At 37.5% G+C, this 19,211-nt stretch overlaps 2 protein-coding genes across 3 annotated transcripts in view; both read left to right on the top strand.

Moving 5' to 3' along the window:
* Positions 1-1,508, top strand: part of LOC580313 (calcium/calmodulin-dependent protein kinase kinase 1) — a 69,393-nt gene extending 67,885 nt beyond the window's left edge. For both annotated transcript variants that reach the window (XM_030991615.1, XM_030991614.1), the window contains one exon: positions 862-1,508. In XM_030991615.1, the coding sequence (XP_030847475.1) occupies positions 862-901 (40 nt within the window). In that variant the 3' untranslated portion in view covers positions 902-1,508. The remainder of the gene's footprint in view (positions 1-861) is intronic.
* A 7,698-nt stretch (positions 1,509-9,206) lies between these two features.
* LOC105446864 lies at positions 9,207-17,940 on the top strand. Its single transcript, XM_030991613.1, has 6 exons — positions 9,207-9,321; positions 10,281-10,526; positions 12,832-12,995; positions 14,021-14,134; positions 14,845-14,994; positions 15,267-17,940. The coding sequence occupies exons 2-6, from the start codon at positions 10,352-10,354 to the stop codon at positions 15,951-15,953; spliced, it is 1,290 nt and encodes a 429-aa protein (XP_030847473.1). The 5' UTR covers positions 9,207-9,321; positions 10,281-10,351; the 3' UTR covers positions 15,954-17,940.
* The last annotated feature ends 1,271 nt before the right edge of the window (positions 17,941-19,211 follow it).

Here is a 19,211-nt window from a genome sequence, read left to right as displayed (position 1 = left end):
CAATCTTGGGGATATTTCATTTTAAATGGATATGCGACCTCACAGAGGGTGTTTCACAAAACTTGTCATCAGTGACAAATGACAGTTTTTGCCATAAGCTAGTGAAATTCTTGCTTCTGATTGGTTATCAGCAGATTTGTCACTGATTTTTGTCATTTGTCATTGAAAAAAGGCCTTGTGAAACACCCCCATATCCTGTATGTTATTATTGTAATTCTAATGAGACTCGCAGATATGTGCATGTAACCATTTACTGAAACTAAGAAGATAAGCAACACTTTAAATTCTTCAAATTGTCATGTGCCAACACTCTTGAAAGAAATAATTGGGTTAGATATTATATAAATGATGCATGCCAAGGAGTTCATTATCTGTCTTTATCCTTCAATTAGATGTCGTGCTTTGTTTAATCAGTGCTCATTCAGCCCCAACAAGAGCGGATAGATTGCATAATGAAGGGATGAAAACGTGTAATTTGTTTTATACCACAAATATGCTAGATCCTTGTTCTTTGACTTTGAAAGTATTCTTATTAAGATTGGTCCATGTCATTTTCAATGGCAAATAAATCCCAAGTTTAGTAGGTTAACTGTAGCGTAAGTACACACAGAGTATAAGCCCAATTACCTCTACATGCGTACACACCCAGTGCTACTTGTGGGAAAATAATAATGAATATTTTTCAAATTAAAATCTTTGACAAAATAAAGCCTGAGGCATGAGTCAGATCACCACTGTCATAAATGTACGTGTATCTGACCCTCCTAGAGGAGAGACTTCAACTTCTTGTTCCATAGTGTTCATCACTTTTCTTCATCGGATGTTTCATTTTGGCATTATATCTTTCCCATATCTCTTCAGCTCTAGTGTGGATAGTAAACCCGAGGCTACCGTCAAATAAACCTTCAACCCCGTCATACTGACTTCTAGTAGACACACTGTTTCTTGTAAGTCCAAAGTGAAGGGAGATCGACCAATGGAAATGAACTGTACCAGACTGAGATTTTGGCTCAATGTGATGAAAGGAGTCTGATGGTGGCACGGATTGGAGAAGCCGGTTCTGACAGCCTCTGGAGAGTGGAGTTTAAGGATTGGTTTTAGGAGGATATATTTGTTATTTTGTTGAAGACTCTGGTTGAAGAAGTGATCCAGCTGGAGGGATCTGAGTTACGTCTGCACGTGCCATGAAGATATGGTGATCGAGTCAGAGAACGCTGCTACGTGGAGAGCGAATTTTATTTACCCACCCCTTGCAAGAGTAGACATAGAGCGGCCTTAGAAATGAGGGAAGGAAGGAAGGAAGGAAAAGAAGAAACAGGAAAAAGAGATGGATGATCTACTGCTACAATATGGATCATCTCTGCAGTTCTGGTAGAGCTGGAGGCAACAAGGCTGGAAAAGATCTGATGGGAAAAACCTGCAATAAGATGTCCTTTTGACTGTGAATGGCTCAGAGATGTTCTCGTATTACTAATTATACCTTAGCCCATGGCTTATAAAATCAATTACGCCATATACACATGTTCATCTGTACATTGCTTTTGCTCATATGAATGGTTTTTAAATGTATATTTATTGAAAAGGTATTCAGTATTCTTCTCCAAGCATTATGTATGTGTGGCCTCTTACTGCTGACAGTTGATTTTGTAGGGCTATGTGGCGATTAGCATGTCATGTTAAGTGTTGATAGGGTGCATGAAGATCAGCAGAAATCAGAGACGTTCTTTTTAGTTGTATTCCTCGGTCACTTCCCTCTTTCTCCTCTCTTTTGTATATTAGAAGATTCATTAGGAGATTCACACCCACCCCTATTCCACCCTTTCTGCACCTTCAGACCCCCCCCCCCCCCCTCCCCCGATTCATTCCCTTTCTATTCATTCCCCCTCTGATTGTCTCTCACCCATTCCACGCACTCTTAAAACGCTTTCTGTTTCCCCATCCTCACTTTCCCTTCTCCTTTTTTCTTTCTTTCCCCTCTCTCTGCCTATCTGCTTCTCTCTCTCTCTCTCTCTCCCCTTCTCTCTCTCTCTCTCTCTCACTCACCTTCTCTCTTTTTTCTCTCTTTTTTCTCTCTTTCTCCTCTCTCTGCCTATCTGTTTCTCTCCCCTTCTCTCTCTTTCTATCCCCTTCTCTCTCCCCTTCTCTCTCTCTCTCTCTCTCTCTTTCTCTCTCTCCTCTTTATCTCTCTATCCCCTTCTCCCCCCTCCCCCTCTGCCTATCCGTTTCTCTGTCTCTCCTCTAACCTGCCCCATCCAAATAGCTGCATACATGTATGTGTACATGTAAGTGAACAGAACAAAAAAATTGCAATACTCTTTGGTATATTTGTGTGACATTTGTCTTCTGCAAACTGTATGCTAGTCGACACGAAGCAGTGGATCATTCCAGTGAAGTGTGTGTAGTAGAAGGGCATATGTAGCTCCTATCCTTTTAACCAGTAGAGGGTCATTCCATGTCAAATCACCCAATGGTTTTAACCCGACCATTTTTTATTTTGATGAAACTTAGTGTACTTGTTGAGTGTGATCTCACAGCACCAAATCCCAAATTTTAGGTCAATCGGGTGAGGGGTTTGGGAGATACGGCCCACCAAATTTTGAGATTTTTTCAAAAATGGGGGTGGCGGGCCTACCTTTGAACCCTTGTATCTCTGGACCTAATGGGTCAATCTTCACAAAATTTGTATTGTTGGAAAGGGAATTCAATAAGGATTCCAAATCTGCCGCCATTTTGAAGATTTGTACATGTTGGGGTACCTTGACCTCTTGACCTCAGATTTGACCTTGAAATTGACCTTGTGGATCACGTAACTTTGACAACATTTTTCATGAAATGTAATCTCTGACATGTTCACTAAAACATATAAAAGTTTCAGAGATATAATATTTTTTGTTTAGGAGCAATAAGGATTGAAAGTATCCATGCTCACAGATATTCACAATAAACCCTATTATAATGTATACAATACATGCAATATGCACAGTACAACATACATCTTCCACATGCTTTTTTTTTTTAGGCATATCTATCCTAAATGTCAGTAGTACTTGAATAGAAATAAAATGACAAGTTCATATAGGCCTAAAGGGTTAACAGGATGTATGGCTTTAGGCCTCTGAGTCGGTTCTAGGATAATTACCCCCCTGGAAAATAAACCCTCAGGAAATGTCCCCCCCCCCCCAAGGACTATCACACCCAGAGGATTATTACCCCCCAGAAAATTACCTCCTAGGACAATCTGTCCCCCCCCCAAGGACAATTAACCCCCGGACAATTTCCCCCTAGGACAATTACCCCCCCCCCCCCCCCCCCGGGAAAATTACCCCTCAAGAATAATATACCCCCCCCCCCCCCAAAAAAAAAAAAAAAATCTGCTTTGATTAAAACCACTTTATTATCAGGATGGACTTCCCCTGTAACAAATGGGGGGGGGGGGGGGTAATTGTCCTCTGGGGTAATTGTCCTTAGAGGGTAGTTTTCCGAGGGGGGGGGGAATTTTCCAGGGGGTAATTATCCTAGAACTGACTCAGAGGTCTAAAGCCATACATCCTGTTTACCCTTTAGGCCTATATGAACTTGTCAGTTTATTTCTATTCAAGTACTGCTGACATTTAGGATGGATATGACTAAAACAAAAAAGCATGTGGAAGATGTATGTTGTACTGTGCATATTGCATGTATTGTATACATTATAATAGGGTTTATTGTGAATATCTGTGAGCATGGATACTTTCAATCATTATTGCTCCAAAACAAAAAATATTATATCTCTGAAACTTTTATATGTTTTAGTGAACATGTCAGAGATTACATTTCATGAAAAATGTTGTCAAAGTTACGTGATCCACAAGGTCAATTTCAAGGTCAAATCTGAGGTCAAGAGGTCAAAGTACCCCAACATGTACAAATCTTCAAAATGGCGGCAGATTTGGAATCCTTATTGAATACCCTTTCCAACAATACAAATTTTGAGAAGATTGACCCATTAGGTCCCGAGATACAAGGGTTCAAAGGTAGGCCCGCCACCCCCATTTTTGAAAAAATCTCAAAATTTGGTGGGCCGTATCTCCCAAACCCCTCACCCGATTGACCTAAAATTTGGGATTTGGTGCTGTGAGATCACACTCAACAAGTACACTAAGTTTCATCAAAATCAAAAATGGTCGGGTTAAGATTTTCAGATTTTTTGGGTGATTTGACATGGAATGACCCTAGACCTTTTATCTTACAATGTTTATGTGTCATAAGGACGTTGTAACAGCAATGATGGAGCTTGTGCTGCTGGTAGCTTATGAATGTACATGTAGAAGTACCCTGTATTGCTGTGCATATAGGCATGTACAACTCAATGGCGATATCTAATGCTTCTATTAGTGCCAGAATGTAGCAAATGACATCCAACATTTTTAAGCCAAACAGGGGTATTATTGAACACTTCCTATGAAAGACTAGATTGCTATAAAATCTAAGTTGAGTGAAAGACATAAACATACATTTATTTGCATGATTACCGGTGATAGTGAAATACAAACTCATTGAGGGAAAGAAAAACTACATATGGTCTGTTGAGAGCCAGAAGGGTATTCACTCATATACTTTAACATAGAGATAACGTCCTATTGGCTCCCATTGGACAATGCAGCTGAATTTGTTTATTATAAAATGTAGTAGATGTATAAGCATACATGTACCTCATCATTTGAATAGGAATAATTTTTGCCTAACTACACTGATTTTATTTTGATCAGCCTTTTCAAATAAGCTACTGCACAACTCATTTTTTTCTTTGATTGTAGGATCTAAGACCAGCTGTGTTTACCTCTTGTTTTAGCTGAATGAGTCAGGAAGAGACGTTTGTTTAAAGGTGGGGTAGTAATATCTGAAGTCCTTTGGAAGCACATAGAGACGTTGTATCATAGTGTGATATGCGCTATACCAGAATGAAATATTATTACTATTGATATTGGATTTTAGACATGACAAATATTGTCTGACTAGAAGATTAGTGCATCAATCAGGTATTGGTGTTATACGAACCAGTTTTGATATGAGATGATCAAAAGGTGACAACGGTTATTGATTAATTGATTTGTTTCTTTCATGATTTGATGTTTCAATGCTGCAAGTTATGGTTGGAAAGAGAAAAGTCAGTATGACATTGATGCCGACACTGGACAGCGATTGCATATTCCTGTCAATGTTGTTGAAGGAATAGACTTTTTTTCAGCTTTTTTAAAAAAGGTGTCGGCATATTGATGTATGAATTGCATATGGTGTATATCGTAAGGGATGTGTTCGAAGGTGTGGGATGAAGAAGTATGTGAATTAATTCATGAATTTGAATTTTTTTCCCGTTTCATCAGGATGTAGTTGTTGATTTTTATCAACAAGAGATTAGATATTTTGTAAGATGAAAGTTTCTCCTGATTTGAACAAAGAGGGAAAGTTTGTTCTTTTGTAAAATTTGGCTTGTATAGATGAACAAAAATCATTTCTGTGTGTATTTTCCCCGTGAACAGTAAGATATGTGGCACATAAATTGTTGCCACCATATGTTGAAGAAATTAATTAACCATTATTTTGGATAAAGCTAGAAAATTAAAATAGTAAGGCCAAACTTAGTGTCAAATTTCAAAACCTTAAAAATGTAATGGGGTAAGTTATTGGTTGCTGATCTCATTGGTAAAGAAGAAGAATAAAGACTCTTCAGGTTTTCCTGTAGTTCACAATTAAAAACAAAACTGTAACATTTTGAAAGTGCATTGGACAGAAGTTACAGAATGGCCAGCTGCTTTGTCATTAAATCTAACACCATTATTCCATTAATATCCTTGTAACTTTCTTGAAAGTCTTTGAACATCCTTTGGGGAAAAATATAGGCATGGAGCAAAGTCATGCATACATTTGAAATATTGCTCTCCTTGTAAAAGTACTATAAAAGACCCCAATCACCAAAATGTGTATTTCATATAAGTAAGTTACTTACTTACACTTATATACTTACCGGTACACTCCTGGCAAGAGTTTCTATGTTTTAGGTTATCTGAAGAAAAAGAAAATACAGGAGACCTTTAAATGGTTGATAATTTCAGAGCCCAAGGGATTTGCCAGAAGCCAAACCGTCATTTTTGAAGAATTGCTAGATATTATTTAGTTTTTGGATGGATGAAAAAGTATAATTTGGAGTGTTCCAATAGACTCGATGTGGCATCATGTCCTTATAAAGAGGAGAACATTTGCTTTCACGCCTGTACGGAGATGAGCTGTCTCTACATTCAGGGCCTCTTATGTCAATGGGAAAAACTTTCAAGGGAATGAAAGTATTGTCTGTGTGTAGCCAGAAGGGTGCTAACTAATATCATTTTACTCAAAGTTAAGGCCCTTCTGGCTCCAAACAGATGCTATGTTGCCTCTCTATTGCATTATGACAGGTTTGTTTGTATTAGCAGAGATTGTGCGTTGTCTGTACTATAATTTTGTGCCGCTGTCAGTATATTGAAAATACCCTCAGTGAGGGCATATTCAAAAGCCAGAATCTGATACAAACGATTTTATGTGCCATTATTACTTTCCTTCAGGTCAAAGATTTTGTGTCATTAAAAAATTCTTTAATAAAACAATTATTCTATGTATTATGGTACGAACAATAGTCCTAATTGTACATAATGTATATTTGCATTCTTTTATTATAAAAGTAAACTTTTTTGTGTCATTCCTGTTTATATCTTTTTTTAAAACAAATTATTGCATCATCAAAGGAATTGTGCTTGTGTATATATTAATCTTTTCAAAAAGGAAACTGTATATGTATATGTAAGACTTTTGTAATTTTGTGTTTCTTCTTTTACTTGCTGAGTTTCTGAGCAAGTCTGCTGTAGGTACTAATAGTTAAACATTTGAGACAATGTTTGAAAAAAGAGGTAGTCTTTGTTTTAGACTAACTAGTCTTTGTTTCATAGTACATACCTGAATTTTTATTAACATTTGTAATGTTTTTTTGTAGTAATGATGGACCCATAAATGTATCATGAAATCAGTGAGCCTCTTTTCATCTCAATTTGTAATTTAATTGAAACCCGACATTGAGGGTCAATCATGGGCGAACTTATTGAATAGAATATTATATAAATCATTTACAACTGTTCAAAACAGAAATAATAGATACAATAATTGTATTCCCTTTTTTGATTACTTACAAGAACAAATGAACTACATTTTTGTCACATTCATTATCAAAAGTCCATTTTATTTGCACTTGCACATATTTTTATAAAATGTGAAGTAAAGTGAATTGAACAAACACCAGCAACCCTGTTGACAACATTTTATTGATTCTGTCCAAAGGACTAAACATGGTTTTGCCCTAAATCAATCTTAAAATTGATAATAACTCTTTTTTTATGAGATCAAACTAATTATGTCAACGAATCTGTTTGCTGAGAGCAAGAAGGACATTAACAGTACATACACTTTCACACATAATTTGTGTACAGGTAGAATATACACTGAACAAAAATTAATTTCAGGTGATTTGTTCACTTTAATCTTTATTCTCAGAATTGTAATAGTTTGGGTATTAGATTTCAGTGATACAAAAACCAAGTAGATTTCAGCAGTTAAGATACGTGAGGTGCATAATTTAGAACTAACTCAACCTTTGAGTTGTATCAGAGAGTAATTATTGAAGCATATTAATTGGTATGACGTACAGGTGGCAGAATCACAACAAATCTGACTTTGAATTTAAAAAAATGTAAGAAGATTAAGCACATGGCGATTTACAGATTGAACTATTCCAGCATTGTCAGTGTATTAAAAAGCAAGTATATATGTATGGTATAATATCCAGGTACCATTTTTGAAGTGTGAAATAATTTAAGGTTTTCACAGACAAGTTTCAAAAATTTATTGTACATTAATTTTTGTTCATAAACTGTTCATAAACTGACAATTTGTTATTGTTCCTGGTTGACTTTTGTTTTCTCCCATTTACAATATTCTGAAGTCATGATGTGGTAGGTAATTAAGATGGACATGGTACTGTTTTTTGTATATTTACTTCATTTGAATTTCTGTGGAAAGAAAGAAGCATTCAAGCATTGTTTTTGTAGAAAATAAACTGGGACTTATTCCGACTTATTTTCAAGAAAAAATGTGTCATCAAAGTTTGAAGAATTTTTGATTGGGAATGATGTCATTATGGAGGGAATTATGTGAGAGTCAGAGCTAGAGAGAGAGAGAGAGAGAGAGAGAGAGAGAGAAAGAGAGAGAGAGAGAGCGCGAGAGAGAGAGAGAGAGATGGTGTGGGAGAAAGAGCGAGTGCTCGAGAAAAGGAAGGGGATATGAGTGTGGAGAGAGGGGATGAGAGAAGGGGATGAGAGAAGGGGGTGAAAATAAAGATAAGAGAGCGAGGGTTTTTATGTGTGTAAAAATGTGGGAGAAAGAGAGAGAGTGGAGAGGTATACCGGTAGGAAGGGCAGAGAATGGTGAGAGGGGAATCGAGAGATAAGGAGATGAAGAGAAAGGTGTGTGTGTGTGTGAGAGAGAGAGAGAGAGAGAGACAGAAAGAGAGACAGAAAGGGGTAGTGAGAGAGAGAGAGAGAGAGAGAGAGAGAGAGAGAGAGAGTGTAGGGGTGAGTGAGTGTAAGAGATATATATACATATAAAGAGAGAGCAGGGGTGAAATAAAAGCTCATTGAGAGAAGAGACTTTTAGGAGAGGATCGTTGGACGAGATTAAGTGATAGTAGATACGAGAAGAGTTGCATCAAGATTTTTAAAGGGCTGGGATGTCAAATTTAGACTTTTAGACTCTCAAGCAAATTTTTTTTTGGGGGGGATCCATGTACTTCAGGGAAAATTGTCCCCGGGCTGGCTGCCCTCTCCCTCTTAACAAAAATAATAATAATAATAAAGGAATAAGCATATAACAAAATAGAATGGTGAAGTCAGTTAGCCATCAGTCCAAAGTTCTGCAAACCTGATCAATGGAGTGAATGGGGAGAGCAAAAGAAAACGGCTTTGGGTCCAAAGAATGCCCAAGTCTAATTTACAAAAATTGCTCATTTTCTTCATAAAAAAGGAGAAAAATCTCAACCTGCAAACATCTTTGTATAAGAGCTAGACCACCCCGCCCCCTCCCCCATTCACCCGCTCTAGCAGCTCTAGCTATAACTTTCGATCAATGTGTACGTGCGGGTCTGGTGGAGCAAAGACTAAGCAAAGAAAATTGTTTTTTTTATCTTGGAAGCCAGAGCCTAGACATCCTAAATTTCAGGCTTCATCTGAATTCTGACCTCATTTGACGTTCATTGTTACATTAGTAAGTAAATTTATTTATAAATGTTTAGATTGCCTTTTAAACTTAACGTATGCATTACGAATATTGTCGTGTTTTGTATTTTATATCGGTGGTGATGACTTTCTGGGAGTGATACCGGTCCCGTACATAGTATTTCGTGTAACCTAAACAGTTAAAGTCATTTCTACAAACTCTAATCTGCTAAGTACGGTACGGTACGGTCGGTCGGTCGGTATGGTAAATACAATATGCAATTTATACTGTGTAGCAATCTTAATTCCACTTTACGTATCAATATCACTAAAATCATTCACACAATGCCATTTTACAGTCATAGATCTAGTTGGATCATGACATAGAATCTAGACTGAATTCTAAATTCTGAAATCTGAATAGATCTAGAACTAGAAGTTTGTCAAAATTCTCATCAAAACTTTTACCTTTGTCTTTGACAGGGTTGTCTCCCGCTTTTGGAGGGAGTCTCACGCCACCATGCTCATTCTCCCACCGTCCCACCAGCTTGAAGCGGGAGACTCCCTACCACGCCCATCCCCCCGCTCTCCCGGTTTAACTTTATGAAAAACGTGTGAAATGAAAATCTCCCGCGTTTGTTTCTATTGTGGTTAGTTCGATAGCGTTTAATTAGGACAAACTAGCGTATAGTATCGTATGCAAATTGTCTCGGCTCAGGGGGGGCTGTTGAGTAAAAACTACATTTATTTTTTATTGATTATTGATTTATTTGATTTTTATTTTTAGTGCTCACTATCACCTCTGAAGAAAAGAAATCTTCCTCCAAGCAGTTCCCCAAAGTTGACAGCCCTGCTTTTGAAGCATGAATAATGTAAATTGTCCAAGAAAATACATTGCCACTTCAATGCACCTTTGTCAATACAAAAACAAAAAATTATATTATTCATTGACTGCCACTCCCTTTAGATATATTGTACAATTCTAATGTCTTTCAAATTCAAACACAGGACAGTGACCCAAGGCAGCTGAAGTGAAAAAACTTCCAGGACTCCAGGAGAAGCTGTACTTCTTTCTCAGGATGGAGTCCGGCAGCTGTGAAGTGAGTGAGGTCCCAGACTTTATCTACGTTGCTGGTGGCCAGACCTACGTCGCCACGTCCCAGGAGGAAGTCAGCAAGATCATATCATCCTACGAGAGGGCAACCATCGCCAGATTCGTCGTCGAGCATCAGAGTACTAAGTTTGGCACAGAAGGTATGAAAAGGCAGACTCTATCTCTTTCTAGATATTTTTGCATAAAGCTGCTAGCTGGACACTGTAAGGGCTGAAATAATTTGTTAGAAGCCAGAAGGGCGGATACTGAAGACCAGGGGGCCGTTTCTGGAAACCGTCATTCGGTATAACTTCTTAGACATCCCATTGAAACTTGTTTTGTAGAATTAATACCGTAATTAACGGTGTATTAACCGCACCTTTTTGCCGCCGAAAAAAATTCAAAGTCGGGGGGTGCGGTTTATACACGGTACACCAAAAAAAAAAAAAAATTTAAATTAAAGTTTCTATTTATGCCCCTCCACCTGGCGCTATGCCTGGTAATGTCTCCCAGCTCAGTAATCGGTGTGATGACTCACCACTCGGAAACTAGAACAACACTCAAATTTGTCTGTCATCTTGGTTTGAAAGTAATCTTTCTGATAGATTTCAATATGTAGTTGATAATAATAATTCCTCCAATTTTTCTTCAACTACACGGCGTACCACAAGGTTCTATCCTAGGTCCTCTACTGTTTTTTTTTAGGGCGAAAAAGAGGGGTGCGGTTAATACACGAGGGCGGTTTATACAACATTAATTACGGTACACGTTTCTATGGGATGTCCACGAACTTAGACTTACAACGGTCTTGAGAAACTGGCCCCTGAAGGCTTGGAGAATGGCCATAAAGGAAAAAAAAAAAGGTTCAACCCTGCAGCATGCGAAAAGGGGATGCTGAATGATGATGATGATGAAAGCACATCTAATCATATCAAATCATACCAAATGTAGGTGTTATGAGTTCTCTTCACATCTTTTCACCTCTTGCTAACTTGCTATGCAAAAGTGTAATAAAATCAATAAGTGGTAGGAAAATTAGTTTTTGTCTCGCCTGCGTAGCAAAAAGCGAGACATAGGCGCCGCTTTTCCGGTGACGGCGACGGCGACGGCGGCGGCGTCAACATCAAAAACTTAACCTAAGGTTAAGTTTTTGAATTTTTGATATAATTTTTAAAGGCACACTGCCATACTTGTAGCTACTTGCTCCCTCTATATAGAAAACTTCCCCAATCGGTGCCTGTTGGTCCCCCATGATCCTCTTTCTCTTATGTTAAATGAGAGCTGAGTTAATGAGATAGCCACCTGTCACAGTGACCTCGATGGCTCGCTGTGTGGTCTAATCCCTTCTTGCCCAGTAGTGGTGACGGTCTTTAAAGTATAGGCTCTTAGTCAATGAAACTTTGACTATAGGGTAATCAAGTATCCTCAATCATGTGAGTAGAATTTCAGATCACAAAGTCAAGGTCAAAGGTCATTTCAGGTCAACAGACTTGGACTATGTTGTAGCATCATCATCGAAAACTTAACCTAAGGTTCAGTTTTTGAATTTTTGATATAATTTTGAAAGTATAAGTTCTTAGTCAATGAAACTTTAACTATAGGGTTATCAAGTCTCCCCAGTCATGTGAGTAGAATTTCAGGTCACTAAGTTAAGGTCAAAGGTCATTTAAGGTCAACAAACTTAGACTTTGTTGTGGCATCAATATCAAGATTTTCAAAATGCTTCTTCTTCGTTATTTTTCAATCGATTTTGATTCTGACTGTTTCATATGATAGGGCTAGGAGGGGGATTTAAGATTTCTGCACAGAATCGTGAAATTAATTATCTATGCTAATTTATGCAAATTTATTTGAAATCACAAAAAAGGCTTGCTCTCCTTCATTTCTCAACCGATTTTGATTTGGTTTGCTTTATTTCGTAGAGCTAACTTTGGTACACTAAACTTCTACACAGAATTTTGAAATTGTTCTCCATTAATTAATTATGGTAATTTATGCAAATTTATTCCAAAAATAACAAAAATTGCTTCTTTTCCCTCATTTCTTGATTGATTTTGATTTGGTTTGCCTTATCTGGTAGAGCTAAATTTGGAACACTAAACTTCTACACAGAATTTTGAGATTTTTCTCCATTGATTATTTATGGTACTTTATGCAAATGAAATGAAATTATGTCCCTTCCAGGGCATCGAATTTTTATTTTTTGACCAGTTCAAAAGTGTACCACAAAAAATTTAAGATATTTGTTGTTGCGAGATGCAGATGAGCGCTACGTCATTGACGTTCTGGTTTATCATATTGAATTGCGTTATGCAGGCGAGACCGCCGAGAGCGTTTCCCTTGTTTAGAAGAAGCTGCCTCCTCTCATTGTAGATTTACTAGTCGGGTTACCTCCTTCAGTTGAGGGAATGCGACAAAAGTAGATATACTGTTTCTTTCACTTATCAATTTATTTATCATCCATAGATTGGCATGGTAAGAAATTGTTTCGCTGGTCTCTGAAGAGTGTTCCCTCAGCCTTTGGTCCAGCCATCGTCATAGGAACCAAGGTGCTTTGCTGCCACCAGGGTAAAGACCGCCACCTGAACTTTAAGAAGCTCAAGAGAGAACAGACGAGGCAAAAGAGGATGGTAAATATTTCTCCTTCAGGTTTTTCCTATTGTTATCCTATCGTTTATTGTGGGGGAAGGGATTGATCAACAGGTAGGTACACTGGCTCTATGGCAGGACTTTGTTAACCCTTGATCCACATTGAGGGAAACATGGCATTGCAGCATTCAGGGAGGGGGGGGGGGGGGGGAGGGGGTTGCAGTTTAGGAGGACTATGTATACCTGCAGTGCTCCTCGGTGGGAATTTGTTTACCTGTCGTTAAGTGAGTGAAATGTGGTTTTGTAGCTTCCTATTTGGTGGTTTGGGAGAATCAAAACAATTTTTTTTACAACAACTTTATAAAAACAGTCCTAAAAGTGATTGGAATCAAGGTTATATGGGTGGCAACTATTCAAGTCTGTCAGAATGTTCAATATAAAAACTGTTGAAATCTAGCGTATAAGTCTTGTATTATGCAGGTGTCATTTGTAAGACGCACCTTTTGACCCCCTGGGGATGGTGCGTCATGGTTGCGTCATGTTCCCCAAAATTGCGACGCACAGTACCGTCATGGCCGCAAAATGTCCGTCACAATACTGACCCATATGTGCGTCATAGTAAGTCACTTTACCACGTTGCGTCATTTGGTGTGTCAATGGGACCGTCACTTTCTCCAAGCAGAAGTGTTTCTCAAATATGCGTCATTGGCTAGTCATTTTCATGAAATGGTGTGTCATATGTTTGACTCAAATGTGCGTCGATGGAATGTAATGGTGTGTCACTTTCTGTGACGGAAGGTGCGTCATGGTATCAAAATGTACGACTCACATCGGTACAATGACGCACCATTCCCGGGGGTCAAGAGGTGCGTCTTACAAATGACAAGTGCATTAGGACTGTGAATCACAAGGTACAAGTTTCAAGTCCTTCAACAAGATATTGAATCCACACTTGACTCAAGTTGTAAGTTGTTACCTTGTTCATTTGAATATTCATAATGTCATATGGGCTATGAACGAACTAAGTATTTAGAATGTCATTTCATTTTTATCTACCTTCCCACAGGCTAAAGATCAAGACATGAAAGAGAAGGATCCCACATCTAGGAAGTCTACCAAGAAGGTGAACTGCCCTGCTGCAATCTATATCAAGAAGGTTGCATTCTTCCCAGATTATCAGGTAATATTGAGATAAGTTTGCTTTAGTTTGTTAAGATTTGAAAAATTGATTGGTTAATTGATCGATTGGTTGCTTCATTCATTCATATTTATTTATTTATTTATTTTATTTATTATTTATTATTAATACTTATACCACGCTTTTCCCATAAGGCCCAAAGCGCTGAATGAATTTTGGATGCTATTAATATATTGATCTTTGTAATGAACCAAAGAATCTACCCATTTAATTTCCATGTGAGGGGCTAGGAACTTTCACTGAAGATTCATGTCTTCCCCAAAGGCAGTCTTATTGGTTCAATTCATCCCTTTCTTAGTCTTTGTAAGGCAGTATGAGTCTACATTTGGTAAATCTTGACCCCTATGAAATAAATTAATAGCTGATAGGAGAACAAAAAAGATGCATTCTTTATAGACAACTTGTCTTTCTATACCAGTGGAGTCTAAAGCAGGCTTCACTGTATTATTATCATCCCTGTTCATAATATAGCCAAATCTGCTTTGCAACCCCCTGTATAGGACCACCTGTCTATAAAGACCACTTGTTTTGTTTCCCTTGAACAGCGTTTTTCACTGAATTCTGTATTGTAACCTGTACATAAAAACACCTGCCTTGATGAAAACCACTTCTCATACTTCCCTCAAGAGGTCATTACAGGTTTCACTGTAATAATAATATGTCTTGCTCTGTCTTTCAATACATTGGTAAAGGTCACGGAAGCCACACCCCATAGGAAGAGAATGGCCTGCAAGCGCTTCAACCAGGATCGCCTCAAGAGACCCGAGTCCATCAAGGTCGATGTCAAGTTCTTTGTGACACTGCCTGACTCCAAAGACCACAGAAACCACCTATCTGGAGAGGTAGGTTATCTCTTGATCCATCTTTTCAATTTTTTGCATTTAAAAGGGTAGCGTAACCAATTTCCGGTTAGGGTTGTGATCGATTCCTCCCAATATTTCATGAGTAATATATTTCATAAGGTTAACGAAACACCATTCATGATCTCCTAGTACATGTCTTGAGTGATTACTCTAAAATGCACAGCGTGGAATCTATCAATGTTAATCTGTGGATATTTAGGGGTCATGTGTGTCATGTACTAAATTCGAACTGGTCCATTCTTTCTTTACAGGACCTCTTCAAGAAAATCATGAAAAACAGAACTTTGTACGACCCACAAGCTAGCATACCTAAGAAAAAGAAGAAGAAGAAGTCAAAGAAACGCAAGAAGCGGGAGAAAAAGACGAAAATGGCAGAAAGGGAGCCGGAAGGAGATAGTTTGGAACACATGGAATTTTCTTTCCTGCCCAGCACGTCATCTAGAGATGGAGTGAGCATTTCAGAATACAGGATGGATGAATCAGAACAGTTAGTCAGTGATGAGGGACAGGGAAATGGTATTCCAGGACAAGATCTCAATGCTATGAGACAGAGTATCCATGTTGCAGGACCAAGTATCCATGTTGCGGGACCAAGTATGAGTGTTCCAGGACACAGGATGGGTGTTGCGGGACAGAGTATCCATATTGCAGGACCAAGTATGGGTGTTCCAGGACAAAGCATGGGTGTTGAGGGACAAAGGATGGGTGTTGCGGGACACAGTATCCATGTTGCGGGACAAAGTATTCATGTTGCGGAACCAAGTATGGATATTGCAGGACAAGGATTAAATGTTGCGGGACAAAATGTAGATGTTGCGGGACAAAGTTTAGATGTTGTGGGACAAAGTTTAGATGTTGCGGGACAAGATGAGGATATTCTGGGACAGGATCTGATCACTGTGGACCGAAGGCAACTTCTACCAATGGACCATCTGTAGAAGGATGTCTTTTTTTCTTGACGCTTAGATGGATGTAGGTGGAGAGAGGTAGAAGATATAAGACTGCCTGGTTTAACTGCCACTTGGTATTACAAGTAGTGTGCATGTAGTACATGAGATAGTTCATAGGGCATCTTATGTTTTGAATGCAGTCATGCTTACTAGTTCTCATTGAGATGAATATTGAAGGAGAATCATTGAACACCGAGACCAGCAGAACGTTTAACCTGATGAACAGAGTGTGGTCTTTGGGCATTTCAGTATGGCTTGATGACATTTCTTATTTTCGCTTATAACTTAACTGCTCCCTGCCACCGAGGAAGCATTTCTTGCCAATCTTTATAGGTCGTTTGAACAAAGTCAATATTGTAATTTGTAAAGCTTAGCTATGATGTCCACATCTCAATATAAAGCCAATTTAGATAAATGAAATACCTTTGAAGGGATCGAAATGGATGGTAACTTTTGAAATGCCAGAATCTTGCTTATGTACCTCTGAACATGTCGTCTGTTTTTTGGTGCTGTCCTTTATGTAAAATCATTTGAGCATCCTCATTTTTATGGGCAATAGTTAATTAACTGAGTGAAAGAATATGTGAGACATTACAGCTTATGTTGTTTCCCTTCTTGATCATGCTACAATGTGATTTTTGACTGAGAAATCAGGTAAATAAAATTAAACCATGAATGTAATGCTCTACAGATTTCCTATTTTTAGGAAATGGTTACTATTTTGTCATTATGAACATGATTTTTATTAACATAAGTGCCCACTCTTTGTATTTTGAAAATCTCTTGCCATCATAATGTGTGCTCCTTTCCATTGGTCAACATTATTATTGTGATGTTAAGTAGGTATAGACTTACTTGTACCTGTTTAAAAAATAATAGACGTTGACAATACTACGCTAGCAGTGAAAAATCTGAATTTAATTCTCAAAGTTTAGTATACAAATATACACCGTCTTGAGAGGTTCTGGTTGAAACTATGGGCAAGAGGTGACTATATCTAAGGCAGGGTTTATTTGTTTTTTTTTATCCTGCTTTAAGAAAAAAATTAAAACACTAATTTCAATTTACACAAAAATTTGACAATTTAAAATTTTAATGAATTTTTTTAAAATTAAAAATGTTCAACTCTCAAATAGTATGTCTACTCCCAAAAGGTTTTTTTTTTTTTCTTCTTCAGAGTAATCTTAAAATGGTTTTAATATTTCTGGTCGAGAGGAGAGCTCTCTACCAATCAAAAACCAATAAATCGTTGAGTATAGACAAATTTTGTATATAAAGGACATTATTTTTTCCCCTTCTTAATATTAAGGCGCTTTGTCAAGTGAAGGGGCCATTTCGACAACTTGTTATTTTGGCTAGTACTCAAACTGATTTGTGATGCCTCTACATATTGGACTCTAAGTGGAATGGTTTGTCAGTACTTAAAAACTATTTATGTACAATGTTGTCACTTTGAACAGCATCAATGATGAGCAATAATTGGAATATTAATGATAATAAACTATTACTTGCCCATTTCAATAATGATATTGCCCTGTGGTATAAACCTTACCTAGCCGAACCAATGCTCTTACAGTATTACAGTATAAACGTGTGTACATGTATGTAGGAGAATGTTTTGTTAAGTTATAATTAAAGTACCGGTAAAGAGCAATGGGATTAGTAGGTATCCTTGGGTTATTACTCACCTGTTTGCCCCATTAACTAGAGTAGGACAGTGTATACACAAACTAGAGTTGCTCACTCCACATTGAGAAAGAAAATATTTCAATATTTAAATGTTTCTTTGTGCAAAGTTATATGTTTCAGCAGGTAACTATGATGACCCAGTTGCCTAATCAATCTCATTTGAAACTATAAAATGTTTCCATTGCTGCTCAAAGAATGTGATACCCGGTACTTGATATCTATTGACTGAAATATTCTTCCGTGTATATTGCAACTCAAATATATTGTGCATTGGACATTGTAAAAAGGAATTTTATATTCTAATTTATTCTCTCATGCTATCTTAATGTTATGCTTGTTCGTGTATGGTTTTTGTACTGCAATTGTCTATGTGTTCTGTGGAACCAGTTACTGGTAAAAGATCTTTATTCTTATTTGTGAATAACATGTATTTCAAGAGGAGAAAAGGAAAATGGACCCTATTTTGCAGTTGATAAATATCAGTGTATGAAAAATCTAGAATGACTAAAGGAAGATATCGATATGAGATCTTTGGTTCATAATTTTAATGATTTTAGGCAGAATGCCCTCTTATCGTAAATTTGGAAGGCACGTGTCAAAATCTTGATTAAATAAAGACTAAGTTTTTCTCACCTTTTTCCAAAATCTTTGAGGAAAATTCCTTTTATTGGGGGGGGGGGAGTATGTTCTACCCTCCTTAAAACTTCCCCCCCCCCATGTATCATTACCATTTGCAAGCATTATCAATTACAATGGAATTTACAAAAATTAAGTGTAGAAAATAGAAATGTTTTTATCGGTACTAGAGATCATTTATCCTGATCAAGGAATCTAATTCATATTTTTGTCTTACATTCTTTGAGGTCTGTAAACAAAAAGTTTGAGTATATTCATCTCATAAAATGAACAGTAGCTGATGCTATGTGAAATAAATGTCTTCAAAAGTGCTGCAGATGGCCTCAGTATTCTTTGCAATTATGTGTAGAGTCTGCAGTGATGGTTCTAGGGGGCGGAGGAAAGGGGGTGAAGAAGGGGCATTTTCTCTTCTTTTTTTTTTTTCGTGGACGACTGCCATAATTTAAGGGTTTGCACATACCTCCTTATTTTCAAATCCTGTTAAAGTACCATTCAAAGGTGTGTTTTTTTTCCTCATGATTTCTTGGCAGGCAGATTCCACATATATTTTGAAATATCATTGTTTTTCTATATGAATAGATAAAAAAATAATTACCAGTAACCATTCTAATATGATGAGATACCAGTATGTAAGATATGTGGTATAGGATGCATTTCAAAGTAGACTTCTGCCCAAGTTCTCCTTAGCTTAGTATTCAAAGCATTAACATGCACTAATGCATGCAACTCTTTCTACAAAAGAAATATAATAAATGCAATGATATTGTGGGAATGACTGATAAGAGAGAGGGAGGAAGCAAATTAAGTGGGAGAAAAAAGATAGGCTGTGAAAGAGAGAGTGAAAAGAGAGAAATAGAAAAAGAAAGTCAAAGAGTGAGGTGAAGTTGAAAGAGAAAGAAAAAGGAGATCAGAGGATTATGA

Source organism: Strongylocentrotus purpuratus, unplaced genomic scaffold (genome assembly GCF_000002235.5).
Source record: "Strongylocentrotus purpuratus isolate Spur 01 unplaced genomic scaffold, Spur_5.0 spur5_scaffold_2, whole genome shotgun sequence".
Lineage (NCBI taxonomy): Eukaryota > Metazoa > Echinodermata > Echinoidea > Camarodonta > Strongylocentrotidae > Strongylocentrotus > Strongylocentrotus purpuratus.
The sequence above is the reverse complement of the archived record's forward strand: the minus strand, read 5'-3'. Positions and strand labels throughout refer to the sequence as shown.